Source organism: Oryzias melastigma, mitochondrion (assembly GCF_002922805.2).
Source record: "Oryzias melastigma mitochondrion, complete genome".
Classification (NCBI taxonomy): Eukaryota; Metazoa; Chordata; class Actinopteri; order Beloniformes; family Adrianichthyidae; genus Oryzias; species Oryzias melastigma.
The window spans coordinates 1-16,864 of record NC_018546.1 but is presented as its reverse complement, the minus strand read 5'-3'; the positions used below and the strand labels follow the sequence as shown (position 1 = coordinate 16,864).

The 16,864-nt window shown below is 40.4% G+C and overlaps 13 protein-coding genes across 13 annotated transcripts, besides 25 other annotated features; 1 reads left to right on the top strand and 12 right to left on the bottom strand. All coding sequences in view use genetic code 2, as the record gives it.

Moving 5' to 3' along the window:
* Positions 1–1,228: a D loop (control region).
* Positions 1,228–1,297, top strand: a tRNA (tRNA-Pro).
* Positions 1,297–1,369, bottom strand: a tRNA (tRNA-Thr).
* CYTB (cytochrome b) lies at positions 1,370–2,510 on the bottom strand. The gene has a single exon. A coding segment is annotated over exon 1 (1,141 nt).
* Positions 2,511–2,513: 3 nt separating this feature from the next.
* Positions 2,514–2,581, top strand: a tRNA (tRNA-Glu).
* On the top strand, positions 2,582–3,103 carry ND6 (NADH dehydrogenase subunit 6). Its single transcript has one exon. The coding sequence runs from the start codon at positions 2,582–2,584 to the stop codon at positions 3,101–3,103; it is 522 nt and encodes a 173-aa protein (YP_006665920.1).
* Positions 3,099–4,937, bottom strand: ND5 (NADH dehydrogenase subunit 5). The gene has a single exon. It carries the CDS (start codon positions 4,935–4,937, stop codon positions 3,099–3,101), a length of 1,839 nt encoding a protein of 612 aa, YP_006665919.1.
* Positions 4,938–5,010, bottom strand: a tRNA (tRNA-Leu).
* Positions 5,011–5,085, bottom strand: a tRNA (tRNA-Ser).
* Positions 5,086–5,155, bottom strand: a tRNA (tRNA-His).
* ND4 (NADH dehydrogenase subunit 4) lies at positions 5,156–6,536 on the bottom strand. Its single transcript has one exon. A coding segment is annotated over exon 1 (1,381 nt).
* On the bottom strand, positions 6,530–6,826 carry ND4L (NADH dehydrogenase subunit 4L). Its single transcript has one exon. It carries the CDS (start codon positions 6,824–6,826, stop codon positions 6,530–6,532), a length of 297 nt encoding a protein of 98 aa, YP_006665917.1.
* Positions 6,827–6,895, bottom strand: a tRNA (tRNA-Arg).
* Positions 6,896–7,244, bottom strand: ND3 (NADH dehydrogenase subunit 3). Its single transcript has one exon. A coding segment is annotated over exon 1 (349 nt).
* Positions 7,245–7,314, bottom strand: a tRNA (tRNA-Gly).
* Positions 7,315–8,098, bottom strand: COX3 (cytochrome c oxidase subunit III). Its single transcript has one exon. A coding segment is annotated over exon 1 (784 nt).
* ATP6 (ATP synthase F0 subunit 6) lies at positions 8,098–8,781 on the bottom strand. Its single transcript has one exon. The coding sequence runs from the start codon at positions 8,779–8,781 to the stop codon at positions 8,098–8,100; it is 684 nt and encodes a 227-aa protein (YP_006665914.1).
* ATP8 (ATP synthase F0 subunit 8) lies at positions 8,772–8,939 on the bottom strand. Its single transcript has one exon. It carries the CDS (start codon positions 8,937–8,939, stop codon positions 8,772–8,774), a length of 168 nt encoding a protein of 55 aa, YP_006665913.1.
* A 1-nt stretch (position 8,940) lies between these two features.
* Positions 8,941–9,014, bottom strand: a tRNA (tRNA-Lys).
* On the bottom strand, positions 9,015–9,705 carry COX2 (cytochrome c oxidase subunit II). The gene has a single exon. A coding segment is annotated over exon 1 (691 nt).
* A 3-nt stretch (positions 9,706–9,708) lies between these two features.
* Positions 9,709–9,779, bottom strand: a tRNA (tRNA-Asp).
* Positions 9,780–9,786: 7 nt separating this feature from the next.
* Positions 9,787–9,857, top strand: a tRNA (tRNA-Ser).
* A 1-nt stretch (position 9,858) lies between these two features.
* Positions 9,859–11,415, bottom strand: COX1 (cytochrome c oxidase subunit I). Its single transcript has one exon. It carries the CDS (start codon positions 11,413–11,415, stop codon positions 9,859–9,861), a length of 1,557 nt encoding a protein of 518 aa, YP_006665911.1.
* Position 11,416: 1 nt separating this feature from the next.
* Positions 11,417–11,486, top strand: a tRNA (tRNA-Tyr).
* Positions 11,486–11,551, top strand: a tRNA (tRNA-Cys).
* A 38-nt stretch (positions 11,552–11,589) lies between these two features.
* Positions 11,590–11,662, top strand: a tRNA (tRNA-Asn).
* Position 11,663: 1 nt separating this feature from the next.
* Positions 11,664–11,732, top strand: a tRNA (tRNA-Ala).
* Positions 11,733–11,802, bottom strand: a tRNA (tRNA-Trp).
* On the bottom strand, positions 11,803–12,852 carry ND2 (NADH dehydrogenase subunit 2). The gene has a single exon. The coding sequence runs from the start codon at positions 12,850–12,852 to the stop codon at positions 11,803–11,805; it is 1,050 nt and encodes a 349-aa protein (YP_006665910.1).
* Positions 12,853–12,922, bottom strand: a tRNA (tRNA-Met).
* Positions 12,922–12,992, top strand: a tRNA (tRNA-Gln).
* Positions 12,992–13,060, bottom strand: a tRNA (tRNA-Ile).
* Positions 13,061–13,063: 3 nt separating this feature from the next.
* Positions 13,064–14,038, bottom strand: ND1 (NADH dehydrogenase subunit 1). The gene has a single exon. The coding sequence runs from the start codon at positions 14,036–14,038 to the stop codon at positions 13,064–13,066; it is 975 nt and encodes a 324-aa protein (YP_006665909.1).
* Positions 14,039–14,112, bottom strand: a tRNA (tRNA-Leu).
* Positions 14,113–15,782, bottom strand: an rRNA (l-rRNA).
* Positions 15,783–15,854, bottom strand: a tRNA (tRNA-Val).
* Positions 15,855–16,795, bottom strand: an rRNA (s-rRNA).
* Positions 16,796–16,864, bottom strand: a tRNA (tRNA-Phe).

The window sequence follows — 16,864 nt, the reverse complement described above, 5'->3', positions numbered from 1 at the left end:
ATTTACATTATTTCAATAGTGTAAATACACGCAAAAATTTTACAAAATTGGGAAAAAAAAATATTAGTAGGGATTTTCCTGTTTCCGGGGGGTTTGCAGGAGTGATAGAAATCTCTCTAGTGTTGGGGGGGTAGGGGGGGTTTAACCCGCAAAAGCCGGGGAAATAAATCATAGAAACTTTAAGAGTTTCATTTGATGATTTATGCTCTTGATATCAGTTATGCAAATAAAAAAAAGAATATCTTTCAATATCTCCACTATATTATTTGCGGCCGATCTCTAAATGTACAGCCTTGTTAGTTAACCTTAGAGTTCACTCTGTAATGCCAGGTGAAAGGAAATAAAAAAAAAGAACCAGTAGCCCGATGGAAAGAACGCCCGGCATGGTGGGTAACGAGGAGTATGAACTCCACCAATAACTTATGTCAGGTTAGAGGAATGAATGAGTATTAATAAATTTGTGAACCTGAAATAGGAACCAGATGCCAGAAATAGTTCACTGGTGTACAACCCCCAAGATGTGGGTCCCTGACCTTACAAGGACTGTTAACATTAAGTTATCAACTGATGGTGGGCTCTTACGGAATATGTCAGTAATAGTTCACCCTGTGATATCCCCACGGTTATTGTCCCTGACTATCAAGGATAAGTTGGGTGTTTATTTTGAATGATGTTGATTCTTGTGAAAGGATTTGGAGCTAACGATCTTTGCCAGACTAAGAGAGTGTATTTAGTTAAATGAATGAAACTCTTCAATTAAGTTTCGCAAACCGTTAACTTTTTGTGCCAATCGCGGATGTCCCCTCATTGAACGTATGTGGATTATACATATATGTCGAAATTGACATAAAAATAGTCGGCCTTTAAAGGTGAGGCCTTTTAGTGCCAAATGGTCATCTGGAAGTGCTCGGCAATTTTTTGCGTTTTTTTTGGCGTTTTTTTTGGCAGAGTTCGGCAATTTTTAAGGAATTTCCGACGGATTTTCCCAGACCTTTTTTGGCCAAAGGCAGAGCTCGGAAAAAATAGGGCGGTATTCGGCGGGGGTGTGGTAGGGTTTTGGCGCTCAATTTTTAGTATTAGATATGTCAGGGGTTTATAGGGGCTTTTTTGGCGGAGCTCGGAAAACTTACAAAGAAGGGAGTGTAAAAATTTAGGGAGGGGTGAGAAGAATGGATGACGGCGTTATAAAGGTTATTTAGAGTAATTACGTTTCATGGCGGAGCTCGGCAAAGAATAGTTTAGTTTAGAATCCTGGCTTTGGGAGTCAGGGGTGAGGGTTAAAATCCCTTTTCTTTGAGCATAAGGAAGGGGTTTAACCTTCGGCATCCGACTTACAAGACCGGTGCTCTATCTACTGAGCTACTTATGCATTGTCATTTTAAGACTTTATTTTCGATTCAGCCGGCTGTCGGGGCTAATACTAGGAACAAGAGGAAATATAAGAAGGATGCAATTTGTCCAATGATAATAAAGGGGTGTTCAACAGGTATTCCTCCAATTCATGTTAAAATTATAACATCTGCCACTAGAAGTCAGAATAGAAATTGGGTCAATGGCCGGAAGGTGAGACCTCGTTGTTTAGAGGTGTGAAGGATAGGGACCAACAAAAGGACTAAAATAGAGAATAGTAAGGCAAGAACTCCTCCTAGTTTATTTGGGATGGAACGAAGGATAGCGTAGGCAAATAAGAAATATCACTCTGGTTTAATATGTGGGGGAGTCACCAACGGATTAGCAGGGGTGAAGTTGTCAGGATCTCCAAGCAAGTTGGGGGAAAATAATGCTAATGAAATAAGGGCTACAAGAAGTGCTGCGAATCCTAATAAGTCTTTGTAAGAAAAGTATGGGTGGAAAGAGATTTTATCAGAATCCGAATTTAGACCAGTTGGGTTGTTAGACCCAGTTTCATGTAGGAAGATTAAATGAACTACGGTTGCAGCGGCAATAATAAATGGGAGAAGAAAATGGAATGCGAAGAATCGTGTTAGGGTTGCGTTATCAACTGAAAAACCTCCTCAAATTCATTGCACCAGTGCATTACCAACGTAGGGAACAGCTGATATTAGGTTAGTAATTACTGTTGCTCCTCAAAAGGATATTTGTCCTCAGGGGAGGACGTAGCCAACAAAGGCTGTCATTATTACTAAAAGTAAAAGAACCACTCCTACATTTCATGTTTCTTTATAGAGGTAAGACCCATAGTAAAGACCCCGTCCGATATGAAGATAAATACAGATGAAGAAAAAGGAGGCCCCGTTTGCATGCATATTACGAATAAGTCATCCGTAGTTCACATCCCGGCAAATATGGGCTACTGATGAAAAGGCTGTGCTAATATCAGAGGTGTAGTGTATGGCTAGGAATAATCCAGTAACAATTTGAGCAATTAAGCAAAGACCTAGAAGGGATCCGAAGTTTCATCATACTGAGATGTTTGAAGGGGCGGGGAGATCAACTAAGGCGTCATTTGCAATTTTTAATAAAGGATGAGTCTTTCGAATATTGGCCATTATGTTCCTGTAGTTGAATACAACAGTGGTTTTTCAAGCCACAGGTCCTGGTGAAAATCCTGGCAGGAACTATGGTTTTTTTAGCGTATTTATTACTTATTGGGTTAGTTCTAGGGTTAGCTGCTGTGGCCTCTAATCCTTCACCATACTATGCTGCTTTAGGTTTGGTTGTGGTAGCAGGCATAGGTTGTGGTGTTTTAGTGGGCCATGGGGGGACTTTTTTATCATTAATTTTATTTTTGATCTATTTAGGGGGAATATTAGTTGTTTTTGCTTACTCAGCAGCTCTAGCCTCCGAGCCTTATCCGGAAAGTTGAGGAAGCTGGCCAGTCTTACTTCTTATGGCAGGGTACAGTTCACTGGTTGGGTTCTTTTCAACGTTTGTATCTGACGGGTGATTTGAGGGGTCGTGAATTGTGGTGGATGAGTTTAGTGAATTAACTCTATTTCGGGGGGATGTGGGTGGAGTAGCACTTATATATTCTTTAGGAGGAGGGATCTTGATTCTAGGTGGCTGGGTTTTGTTGTTAACACTTTTTGTGGTTCTTGAATTAACGCGGGGGTTAAGTCGAGGGACACTCCGGGTTGTTAGGTAATTGAAATAAACAAGGTTAGTATTAAAGTAAAAAAGAATAAGAGAAGATAAGTTTTTACCACCCCTTGTTGAAGATTACTAATTGAGGAGGCTATAGGAGTGTTTAAGGAAGCTGCTATTTTAGGGCCAGTTTTTTCTAATCAAGTTTGATCAATTATTTGGTTAGCAATGGCTTGACCAAGGATTAAGTTAATTTTTGGGGTTAGTCGATGAATAATATGTGGATAAAACCCTAATATATTTGAAAAATTATGATAATCAAGAGTAGGTTTTTCTTTAAATTGTTTGGAGGAAAGGGAGGCTAGTTCCAGGGCAACTAGAAGTCCTAGAATAGTTACGATTAGGGCGCCTATTTTTAGGGAAAGCGGTATGGTTATTACAGGGGTTTTTATAGGGGTGATGTTAGCGGTGATTAATAGTCCCGCTAAGATACTTCCTCAAGCTAGCCGTTTAATAGGATTAATCACTGCATTATTGTTTTCGTTAATAGGGGAGAGTGAATTAAATCGCGGGTGACCCATAGATACAAAAAAAACCACACGAAGGCTATAGACTGCGGTAAATGATGTGGCTAATAAAGTTAGGATAAGGGCTCAGGCGTTCAGATATGATGTATTTAAGGCTTCAATAATAGCATCTTTGGAGAAAAATCCAGCTAGGAAAGGAGTTCCTGTTAAAGCCAGGCTTCCAATAGTCAAGCATGACGATGTGAATGGGGTGAGGTGATGAAGACCCCCTATCTTACGGATATCTTGCTCGTCGTTTAGGCTGTGAATAATAGAACCCGAGCATAAAAATAATATGGCTTTAAAGAATGCGTGGGTGCAGATGTGCAAGAAAGCTAGTTGTGGCTGCCCTAAACCAAGGGTTACTATTATTAAACCCAGTTGGCTAGAGGTTGAAAATGCTACGATCTTTTTAATGTCATTTTGAGTAAGTGCACATGTTGCTGTAAATACAGTGGTTAATGCACCTAAACAAAGACACGCGGTTAATACTGTGGCATTACTAGCTATAAGGGGGCTCAGGCGGATTAATAGGAAAATTCCAGCTACTACTATTGTGCTTGAATGCAGTAGGGCAGATACTGGTGTTGGACCTTCTATAGCTGAAGGAAGCCAGGGATGAAGTCCAAATTGAGCGGATTTTCCGGTTGCTGCAACAAGGAGGCCTAAAAGTGGAAGTGTCATATCATAATTTGTAGATAGGAAAAAAATTTGTTGTATTTCTCATGAATTAAGCTTAACTGCTATTCATGCTATGGCTAAAATAAGTCCAACATCACCCACTCGGTTGTAGATAACTGCTTGGAGAGCGGCGGTATTTGCATCAGCTCGACCGTATCATCAGCCAATCAACAAAAACGATATGATTCCTACCCCCTCTCAGCCAATAAATAGTTGAAATATGTTATTAGCTGTAACTAGAATAATTATAGCGATTAGGAAGATTAATAGATACTTAAAGAAGCGGTTTATATTAGGATCAGAGTGTATGTACCAGGATGCAAATTCTAGAATTGACCAGGTAACGTAAAGGGCGACAGGGGTAAAGATAATGGAGTAGATATCAAATTTAAAGCTAATGTTAATATTAAATATATATGTATTTATCCATTCTCAATTGGTCACTACTGCTTCTGTGCCTTGATCAAGAAAAATGAATAAAGGTAAAAGACTAACAAAGAAGGAAAGTTTTACTGCTGTCTTGACACTTTTCAAGGCTCACAGGTTGCCGTAAGGTAAAGGTTTCAAGGTTCCCAGAACTGGTGCAGAAAGTAAAATTAAGATTAAAATAAGGCTAGATGATATAATCATAGTTGTAAAATTCATAGCTTCCACTCGGATTTGCACCGAGAGTTTTTGGTTCCTAAGACCAATGGATTAGCTATTATCCTTCAGAAGCTCACTTCGAGTGGGCTTTGGATTTTAACCAAAGGGGCTAGAATTAGCAGTTCTTGTTGTCTCACAGACCCCTCTCGGTAAATGAAGAGAATTTAACTCTTATTTCTAGGACCACAACCTAATGTTTTTCTTAAAACTACATTTACAAGTTGTTCAGCCTCAAATCAACTCAGGCTTAAGGATTAGTAGGAGCAAAGGGATGAGGTGAAGGGTTAAAAGGAGGTGCTCTCGTGTGTAGGTTGGTTCAATAGCTGCAAGTGGTGTTGTGATGGGGCCTCGTTGTGTAGTTAAGAACATATGGAGTGAGTAGCTAGCAGTAATTAAAGCTCCAGCCCCGGTTAAAATCAGTGTTCAGTAGGATCAGTTAAATAAAGAAGTTAAAATTATTAGTTCCCCTATAAGGTTGGGCAGAGGGGGTAAAGCTAAATTAGCAAGAGTAGAAATAAATCATCATGAGGCTAATAATGGCAAAATCATTTGAAGTCCTCGGGCTAGTAGCAGGGTCCGACTATGAGTGCGTTCATAATTAGTGTTAGCTAAACAGAAAAGTGCTGACGATGTTAAACCGTGGGCAATTATAAGAATTAGTGCTCCAGTGAATCCCCAAGGAGTTTGAATTAAAATACCTGCTGCAACTAGTCCTATATGGCTTACTGAGGAGTAAGCAATTAGAGATTTTAGGTCAGTTTGTCGTAAACAGATAGATCCTGTCATTACTACTCCTCATAAGGCCAAAACAATAAAGGGGTAGCTTAGCTGTTTGGTTAAGGGGTCTAGAATAGTAATAATCCGCATTATTCCGTAACCACCGAGTTTAAGAAGTACTGCAGCAAGAATTATAGAACCTGCAATTGGGGCTTCTACATGAGCTTTGGGTAACCAAAGGTGAGCACCATATAAGGGTATCTTTACTAGGAAGGCGATCAAACACCCTGCCCACCATAATTTACTCGCAGTGGAATTTATGTCTAAAGGTTGGAAAAATTGAGTGGTTAAGAAAGATAAAGATCCTGTCGAGTTTTGAAGAATAAGAAGGGCTACTAAGAGGGGAAGTGAACCTGCCAAGGTATAGAATAGAAAGTAAATTCCGGCGTTTAGTCGTTCTGTCTGGTTACCTCATCGGGTAATGATTACAAGGGTTGGAATTAAAGTGGCTTCAAATATTACATAAAATATAATCATTTCGGTAGCTCCAAAAGCCATAATAAGAAAAATCTGAAGGGAGACAAGAAGGGAAATATATGTCCGTTGGCGGTTTACAGGTTCTGCTGATATATGGTTTTGACTCGCTAAGATCATTAAAGGAAGAAGCCAACAGGTAAGCACGAGGAGAGGGGTTGAGAGTGGGTCAATAGCTATATAAGTATTTAAAGAGGTTCATCCTGTCTCCATTGGGTGAGTCAATCACATTAAGCTTAGTAATGCGATAGCTAGACTGTATGCTAGAACTAGTGATCATAAGCGTTTATAAGGGGAAAATCAAATTAGAGGTAACAGGAAAATAGTAGAGCTAAGTGTTATTAACATCGTAGGAGGCTTAAGTTTTTAAGTCGGCCGCTTCCATGTGAGCGGGCGGTGGCAACTAAAAGGGCAAGTCCTGCGCTTGCTTCACAAGCTGATAAAGCTAAAAGAATTATAGGGCAGGCAGCAAATATTGTTGATATAAGTTGAAGGGCTCATAAGGAAAGAGAGATAAAAAGGATAAGCATTATAGCTTCTAAGCATAGAAGTGCAGATAGGAGTTGTGTTCGATATAATACTAGGCCTACAAGACCTATAAAGTAAGATGACGAGCAGGCATAATGGATAGGTGTCATAAGGCAATTATGGATTTTAACCATAAGTTTTTGAGCCGAAATCAAATGTTTTTATTAAACTAATAACCTATTCTGCTCATTCTAAGCCCCCTTGAAGTCATTCATAAATCAGACCCAGGGTAAGAAGTACTAGGATAGCTGATGCTCAGGAAAATGTAAGTAGGGGGGAGGGAAGCTGATCCCCTCATGGGAGGGGTAAAAGTAATGCAATTTCCAAATCAAAAAGAAGAAATAAGATAGCTACTAGAAAGAAACGAATGGAAAATGGTAGGCGAGCTGACCCTAAAGGGTCGAAGCCACATTCATAAGGGGAGAGTTTCTCGTAATCAGGTGTTATTTGGGGAAGTCAAAAGGAAACAATAGCTAGAATAATTGAGATGGTTAAGGAAATAAGAATTACTGTTATTACTAAACTCATTATCTTTCCTTGGATTCTAACCAAGACTAAATGATTGGAAGTCACTTGTACTTTTTAATACTAGAAAGATAAGATCCTCATCAGTAAATTGAAATATAAAGGAAAAGTCATACTACATCAACGAAATGCCAATATCAGGCTGCGGCTTCGAATCCAAAATGGTGTTTTGATGTAAAATGAAATTGAACTTGACGAAGAAGACAAACAGCTAAAAAGGATGAACCAATAATTACGTGGAGTCCGTGGAAACCGGTGGCTACAAAGAAGGTTGATCCATATACTCCGTCTGCAATAGTAAAAGGGGCTTCATAATATTCTATTCCTTGAAGGAATGTAAAGTAAAACCCTAAAAGAATAGTAAGTGTAAGGGATTGAATAGCTTGCTTCCGTTGCCCCTCTATAATACTATGATGAGCTCAAGTAACTGTGACACCAGATGCAAGAAGGACAGCGGTATTAAGTAATGGAACCTCAAAAGGGTCTAAAGTTGTGATTCCAGTAGGGGGTCAGCATCCACCTAGTTCAGGTGTAGGGGCTAGGCTTGAGTGGTAAAATGCCCAAAAAAATCCCAAAAAGAAGAATACCTCTGAGGTAATAAATAAGATTATCCCGTAACGAAGTCCTTTTTGGACGGGGGGAGTATGGTGACCTTGAAATGTCCCTTCTCGAATAATATCTCGTCATCACTGATAGATTGTAAGAAGGAGAAGAATTATTCCTAAAGACATTAAAGACATTGAGTTAAAATGTATTCAAATGGCTGTTCCGGATGTTAAGAGTAGGGCGGCTACTGCGCCTGTTAGAGGTCAAGGGCTAGGGTCTACTATATGGTATGCATGAGCTTGATGGGCCATTAAACGTTTTCTTGTAAATATAGGCTTAATAGTAGGACGAACACGTATGCTTGAATTATTGCAACGGCTACTTCAAGCAGAGTAAGAAGGAATAAGAGAACAGATGTTAAAATTGCAACAACAGGTATAATTGATATAAGGACATAAGCTGCGGTTGCGATAAGTTGAATTAGGAGATGACCTGCTGTAAGATTAGCAGTCAATCGGACTCCAAGTGCTAAAGGTCGAATAAAAAGGCTAATGGTCTCGATTACAATCAGAATAGGGATTAGTAAGGCAGGAGTTCCTTCTGGAAGTATATGGGCAAGCGAAAGATTTGGTTGATTTCGTATACCAATAATAACAGTAGCTAATCAAAGTGGGACTGCAAAGGCTATATTTATTGATAACTGGGTAGTGGGCGTAAATGTGTAAGGAAGGAGACCTAATATATTTAAGGTAATTAAGAATAGAACTAAAGAGGTGAGGATAAGAGCTCATTTATGGCCTCCTAAGCTTATAGGTTGAAAGATCTCTTTAGTAAATCATTTAAGGAATTGGGCTACAAGGGCTGAAAATCGACTGGAGGATCATCGATTACCTGGTTTAAAAAAGAGAATTCATGGTAGGGTTAAGGCTAAGGCCATGAGAGGAATTCCAAGGAGTGTGGGGCTCATAAATTGATCAAAAAGGCTTAGAGTCATGGTCAAAGTCAATTAGTACTACTTGATTTTTTTACATTTTGAGGAGCAGGTTCATTAAGGAATTTGTATGCTAATACTTTTTGGGGGATAAAAATGAGGAAGACTAATCATGAGAAGATCAAAATAGCGAACCAAGGTGCAGGATTTAACTGTGGCATGTCGCCAGGGGTGGTTGGAGTCACCAATCTTTAGCTTAAAAGGCTAACGCTGTGTCCTGATTTAGCTTCCTGACGAGGCATCTTGAAGTATTAAGAAAGATCAGTTCTCAAAGTATTCTAGAGGAACTGCTTCTACTACAATTGGTATAAAGCTATGATTAGCCCCACAAATTTCTGAACATTGGCCGTAAAATACTCCAGGTCGTGAGGTAATGAAAGCTGTTTGGTTAAGTCGGCCTGGAACGGCATCTATTTTTACCCCCAGGCTAGGGACAGCCCACGAGTGTAAGACGTCTTCAGCAGATACTAGAACTCGAATTGGGGATTCTACTGGAATAACTATGCGATGATCAGTTTCAAGAAGACGAAACTGACCAGGGGTTAAGTCTTGAGTGGGAATTATGTATGAGTCAAATCCTAAGTCTTCATAATCAGTATACTCATAACTTCAGTATCATTGGTGGCCTATAGCTTTAATCGTAAGGTGAGGATCATTAATTTCGTCTATTAGGTATAAAATTCGTAAGGAGGGTAGGGCAATGAGAATAAGAATAATTGCCGGAAGAAGTGTTCAAATAATTTCAATTTCTTGAGAGTCTAGAATAAATTTGTTAGTTAGTTTAGTAGTTACTATGGCCACAATAATATATAGTACTAATGTACTAATCAAAAAAACGATTATTAATGCGTGGTCATGAAAGTGAAGAAGTTCTTCCATAATAGGTGAAGCTGCATCTTGGAATCCTAATTGAGATGGATGTGCCATAAGTAAGGTACGTGGGAGTTTAACCCACAATTTTGCCTCGACAAGGCGAGGTTATAACATTTAACTAGTACCTTAATTATAAAGAAAGTGGCAGAGCGGTTATGCGATTGGCTTGAAACTAATCAATGGGGGTTCGACTCCTCCCTTTCTCGATTAATATGAGTGCTGTTGAATTTGAACGAATGCAGGCTCTTCAAATGTGTGGTAGGGGGGAGGGCAACCGTGTAATCATTCAACGTTAGTTGCTGTTAGTTCAACGGAGAGCACCTCCCGTTTGGCTGCGAAGGCTTCTCAAATAATAAATAGGAATATAATTACAGCTACTAAAGAAATTAGGGAACCTAAGGATGAGATTGTGTTTCATAAAGTGTATGCATCTGGGTAATCCGAGTATCGTCGAGGCATTCCTGCTAATCCTAGGAAGTGTTGAGGGAAAAAAGTCAGATTTACTCCGATAAATATTACTCCGAAGTGAATTTTAGTTCATGTATCATGAAGGGTATATCCTGAGAATAGAGGGAATCAGTGGACGAATGCTCCGATAATGGCGAATACGGCCCCCATAGATAGGACATAGTGGAAATGAGCTACTACGTAGTAAGTATCATGAAGTATAATATCTAGTGATGAGTTGGCCAGAACAATTCCTGTTAAACCCCCCACAGTAAATAAGAAGATAAAGCCAAGTGCTCACAATAGAGGAGTTTCCCATTTAATTGAGCCCCCGTGAAGGGTGGCTAATCAGCTGAATACTTTAACCCCAGTAGGAATTGCAATAATTATTGTTGCTGATGTAAAGTATGCCCGAGTATCAACATCTATACCGACAGTAAATATATGATGGGCTCAAACAATAAATCCTAATAGACCAATCGCTATTATAGCTCAAACCATTCCTATATATCCAAAGGGTTCTTTTTTACCTGAGTAGTAAGCCACAATATGTGAAATTATTCCGAAGCCGGGTAAAATTAAAATGTATACTTCGGGGTGTCCAAAAAACCAGAATAAGTGCTGGTAAAGGATAGGATCCCCACCACCTGCAGGATCAAAGAAGGTAGTGTTGAGGTTACGATCCGTTAGTAATATTGTGATCCCAGCAGCTAAGACAGGAAGAGAGAGTAAGAGTAAAACTGCAGTAATTATTACAGCTCAGACAAATAAAGGGGTCTGGTATTGTGAAATTGCAGGGGGTTTCATGTTAATGATAGTTGTAATAAAGTTAATTGCTCCTAAAATTGATGAAATCCCAGCTAAGTGAAGTGAGAAGATGGTGAAATCTACTGATGGTCCTGCATGGGCTAGGTTACCAGCTAAAGGGGGATATACGGTTCAACCTGTTCCGGCCCCAGCCTCAACCCCTGATGATGCCAGGAGTAAAAGAAATGATGGAGGAAGGAGCCAGAAGCTCATATTGTTTATTCGGGGGAAGGCTATATCAGGTGCCCCAATCATTAAAGGTACTAATCAGTTTCCAAAGCCTCCAATTATGATTGGTATAACCATGAAAAAGATTATTACAAAGGCGTGTGCAGTAACGATTACATTATAAATCTGGTCATCCCCTAGTAGAGAGCCAGGCTGACTGAGTTCAGCACGAATAAGTAGGCTTAGAGCAGTTCCGACTATTCCTGCTCAGGCACCAAATACTAGATATAGGGTACCAATATCTTTATGATTAGTTGAGAAAAATCAACGTGTGATTGCCACAGGTAAGGTGGCTGAGAGTTAAGCGGTGGATTGTAGCCCCATGAACAGAGGTTTAAGTCCTCTTCTTACCAGCCCTGAGGTGTCATCATGTTAGATTGCAAATCTTAAGAAGCAGGCTTACTACCTGCCGGGGCTTTCCCCCGCCTTTTTTACCCTGTCAAGGCGGGGGAAAGGTAGATGGATGCTCGCTGGCTTGAGCGCTTAGCTGTTAACTAAGAGTTTGTAGGATCAAGGCCTTCCCATCTAGAAAGGCTTTAGCTTAATTAAAGTGTCTGTTTTGCATACAGAAGATGTGGGTTAATGTCCCGTAAGTCTTACAGGGGTTGAGAGATTTTCACTCCCACTTAGGGCTTTGAAGGCTCTTGGTCTAATTTATCCTAAACCCCTCTACAAAGCACTAACTAGGGAAAAGATAGCAGGTGATACTGGTAAAAGAAGTATAGATAGAGACATTGAGGTAGTTATGAGAAGAGTAACTTGCTTTGTGTTCATTCGTCAAGGTAATAAACCTAGTAAATTGTTCGGTGATGACGTAAGTGAAAGGGAATAACAGATGCGTAAGTAAAAAAATAGGCTTAATAAGGCTATTAAAGCTGTTAATGTCGCAACTAGCCCTAATTCTTGTTTAGTTAACTCCTGGATAATTAATCACTTTGGTATAAAACCTGATAATGGTGGAAGCCCTCCTAAGGATAGGAGGATCAGGGGGGTGAAGGCTGTAAGAACTGGGGCTTTCGATCATGATGAAGCTAATGTATTTATGTTCGTTGATTTTAGCAATTTAAAGATCAGGAACACAGAAGTAGTTATAGTGATGTATATAGTGAGGGCTAAGACCGTTAAGAGGGTTGAGTATTGTAAAACAATTACTATTCAACCCAGGTGAGCGATTGAGGAGTATGCAAGGACTTTTCGTAGTTGAGTTTGGTTTAATCCGCCTCATCCCCCAATTGCAACCGAGAGAGAGCCCAAACCAACTAATAGAGTAGGTATATCAGGTAATACTTGGACAAGCAGGGCAAATGGCGCTAACTTTTGTCAGGTGGATAGAATTAAACCTGTGGTTAGGTCTAAACCTTGAATAACCTCAGGCAATCAAGCATGAAGAGGGGTCAAACCAATTTTAAGGAACAGGGCAATAATTATAAGGGTGGTGGGGATAGGGTGGGAGATTTGTTGGATTTCTCATTGTCCGGACAATCAAGCATTGGTTACACCAGCAAATAAGATTGTAGCGGCTGCTGCGGATTGAATTAGAAAGTACTTGGTAGCAGCTTCAACAGCTCGGGGGTGGTGGTGCTGAGCTATTAGCGGGAGGATGGCCAGAGTATTCATTTCAAGTCCTATCCATGCTAGCAGCCAGTGGGAGCTGGCGAATGTTACTGTGGTCCCTAACCCAAGTCCTATTAGAAGTACAGATAAAATATATGGATTCATTAGCAAAGGAAGGATTTTAACCAACATGTTTGGGGTATGGGCCCAAAAGCTTTTATTAGCTGACTTTACTAGGAAGTGGTGTAGCGGAAGCACTAAGAGTTTTGATCTCTTCAGGTAGGGTTCGAACCCCTTCTTTCTAAGGAGATGGAGGGGATTTAACCCTCATTAATCACTCTATCAAAGTGGCCCTTTTGTCAGGCACAGCTCCTAATTACAACTGAGGCGGCAGTCCGCAAAGCGTAATTGGGATGGATAAATGTCAAATAACTAATGCTAAGGTAAGGGGTAAAAAGTTTTTTCAAATTAAATGTATTAACTGATCATACCGAAACCGTGGGTATGAGGCTCGGACTCATAAGAATACAACGGATAGGGCGACGGCTTTAAATATAAGAGTAATTGTGGTTAGTTCAGGAAACGCATGAAATGTGGAGGAGCCTAGAAATAGTACTGCTGATAAGGTGTTTATTAAAAGAATGTTACCGTATTCAGCTAGGAAAAATAAGGCGAAGGGTCCACCGGCGTACTCAACATTAAACCCAGATACCAGCTCAGATTCACCTTCAGTAAGGTCAAAGGGGGCTCGATTTGTTTCTGCAAGGGTAGAAATATATCATATAGCTGCCAAAGGTCAAGCAGGGAGTAGAAGCCATGTCGTTTCTTGGGCTGTGCTAAATGTTTGCAGGGTAAAACCTCCTGTAAAAACAATTGTATTAAGAAGAATAAGGCCTAAACTTACTTCATATGAAATAGTTTGTGCTACTGCACGAAGGGCCCCAATCAAGGCGTATTTTGAATTAGAAGCCCACCCGGATCCTAAAATGGAATAGACAGCTAAGCTTGATAGGGCAAGAATAAATAGGATACTAAGGTTTATATCGGCTATTGGAAAGGGCATAGGAAGAGGAGCTCATAGGGTTAAGGCTAATGTAAGGGCTATTATAGGGGTGATCAAAAATAAGGCAGGGGAGGAAGTGGAGGGTCGTACTGGCTCTTTTATGAATAGTTTTAAACCATCAGCGAAGGGTTGGAGGAGGCCATAAGGGCCAACAACATTAGGTCCTTTACGGAGTTGTATATAGCTTAGTACCTTCCGTTCAACTAGTGTTAGTAAAGCGACTGCTAAAAGAACAAAGATAATAATGATTAATGGGTTAATAATAAAGTTGAGGATTGTAGAGAGCATAGTTAGGGAGAGGATTTGAACCTCTGTTCAAAGGGCTTAGGCCTTTTGCAATATCCGAGCTCTGCCACCTTAACATATCATGTTCTATGATTACAGGTTGTAATCTTTTACCTTAATTTAGCTTTCTTCATTAGGTGGGATGAGGGCATAATAATAGAGGCCCTCCCCCTTCGGTCCTTTCGTACTAGAAGGGGGGAACTTCATAGATAGAAACTGACCTGGATTACTCCGGTCTGAACTCAGATCACGTAGGACTTTAATTGTTGAACAAACAAACCCTTAATAGCGGCTGCACCATTAGGATGTCCTGATCCAACATCGAGGTCGTAAACCCCCTTGTCGATATGGGCTCTAAAAGAGGATTGCGCTGTTATCCCTGGGGTAACTAGGTTCGTTGATCGGAAGGTCCGGATCATAAAGGTCAGATGTTCTGTTTCTTGGAATGGAAATTCTTAGATTTAAAAATCATATTCTCAATCCTCATGGGGGTTAATCATTACCCCGCGGTCGCCCCAACCAAAGACACTAGAGTAGAGCCCAATTTGTTTGATGAATTTTTCTTATATCTTTAACATGGTCCACTTTTGGTCTAAAGCTCCACAGGGTCTTCTCGTCTTATGTTAGTATCCCCGCTTCTGCACGGGGAGATCAATTTCATTGATAGGGAGAAAGAGACAGTTAAGCCCTCGTTATGCCATTCATACAGGCCTTCATTTAAAAGGCAAGTGATTGCGCTACCTTTGCACGGTCAAAATACCGCGGCCGTTAAACGTTTGTCACAGGGCAGGCGGTACCTCTTATGTGTATCTTACAAGAGGCGATGTTTTTGGTAAACAGGCGAGGCTTATAATATTTGCCGAGTTCCTTTTCCTCCTTTTTATCTTTCCTAGTTAGCACTCCTGTGTGGGGGTAACGGTATTTATGCCGGAATTTTCTTGTTAGTGGTTACATTCGGCTTAACCCTCTTTGTTTGGGACCGTTAATGTTCGACGATTAGTTCGTTTCGATGTACACTCGTGCGGGGAGAGGCTCATGACCTCTTATTACTCATACTAGCATAATCTCTTTCAATAGAATGAAATGGCTCATTAATTCTAGGGGCTTAAGATTATTTATCTAAATTATGGACTTCAATTATGCTTAAGCTTTAACGCTATTATTAAGGGTGGCTGCTTATAGGCCCACCTAAGCACTTAGTCTTGAATAATATGATCTTTATCCTCCTATAAAAGTTGTATCTTTGGTCAAATAGGCTGTACCCTCTTTGACTAACTCTTTAGATTCCTATTAGATAATATTAAGAAATTCTCAAGTTGTCTTTAGGAGTTTAAAGGCTGAACTTCTATTCATTTCATGAGCTACCAGCTATAACTTAATTCGATAGGTTTGTCACCTCTACTTGGAGATCTTCCCACTCTTTTGCCACAGAGACGGGTTCGCCCTAAAAGGCTGTCTCGAAGTAGCTCATTAAGTTTCGGGGTACCAAACTATAGTTCACTTTGCTTGGAATGACTAGCTAATTCATGATGCAAAAGGTACGAGGTTAAGTCTCTGCTTCTTATAACTTTACTGACTTGTTTCATTGCTCTTTCAGCTTTCCCTTGCGGTACTTTTTCTATAGTTCCTAGGTCCTTTTCTGTCTCCCATACTAAGGTGGAAAAATGGTTTACTATAAATTTTTAAGTTTATTAAATCTTTAGTTAAATATATCTTTTTAGGGGTGGGTTGGACTAGCTTTTTAGTTTCAGAATAGCCCGGTTTGCACGGGCGACTTCTCAGTGTAAGGGAGACGCCTTGCTATCTTGGCTATATTCTGATTCTCCAAGTGCACCTTCCGGTACACTTACCATGTTACGACTTGCCTCCCCTTAGTTCCTGAAATCTTTTATTTAATTTTTAAAATGGGTCGGGGAGAGTGACGGGCGGTGTGTGCGCGCTTTAGGGCCAGTTTCAGCAGGACTCTCTGTTTTCTGCTTACTGCTAAATCCTCCTTCTAATATTCTTTTCATCATATTATCCGTAATGCCTTAAATTAAGGAATGTAGCCCATTTCTTCCCCTCTCATATGCTACACCTCGACCTGACGTTTTGAGTATAACTGACTCTGCTTACTACTAAGCCTTCACAGGGTAAGCTGACGACGGCGGTATATAGGCGGGAAGAACAAGAGAGGGTGAGGTTTAACGGGGGTTATCGGTTCTAGAACAGGCTCCTTTAGGTGGGTTTAAAGCACCGCCAAGTCCTTTGGGTTTTAAGCTAGTGCTCGTAGTACCCAGGCGGATGACTAAGTAAATGTTCATCAAGGTTTACGGCTATGCATAGTGGGGTATCTAATCCCAGTTTGTTTCATAGCTTTCGTGGGTTCATTTGGATTAAAGTCACTTTCGTTTTTGATCTTCTAACTCTCGAGTGCGTATAACAGCTTTGGGAGTATTTGACTTTATTAACTATTAAATTAACCACTCTTTACGCCGTCATCTATCAGCTTGAACCACTCGTATAACCGCGGTGGCTGGCACGAGTTTAACCGGTTCTGTTTAGCCTTAATTAAGTCAAGTTTTCACTTATTGCCTAATGTTTATCACTGCTGAGTTCCCTTAGGGGTGTGGCTAAGCAAGGTGTCGTGGGCTAATGTTTGAGCCTGATACCAGCTCCTATGTTTCTCGGGGGAAGCTATAGGGCATTCTCACGGGGGTGCAGATACTTGCATGTGTAAGTTCAGCTAAAGTTGATAGTAAAGTCAGGACCAAACTTTTGTGCCCACGAAACCACTCTAGGGTTTGTCTTAACATCTTCAGTGTCATGCTTTAGCTAAGCTACATGAGC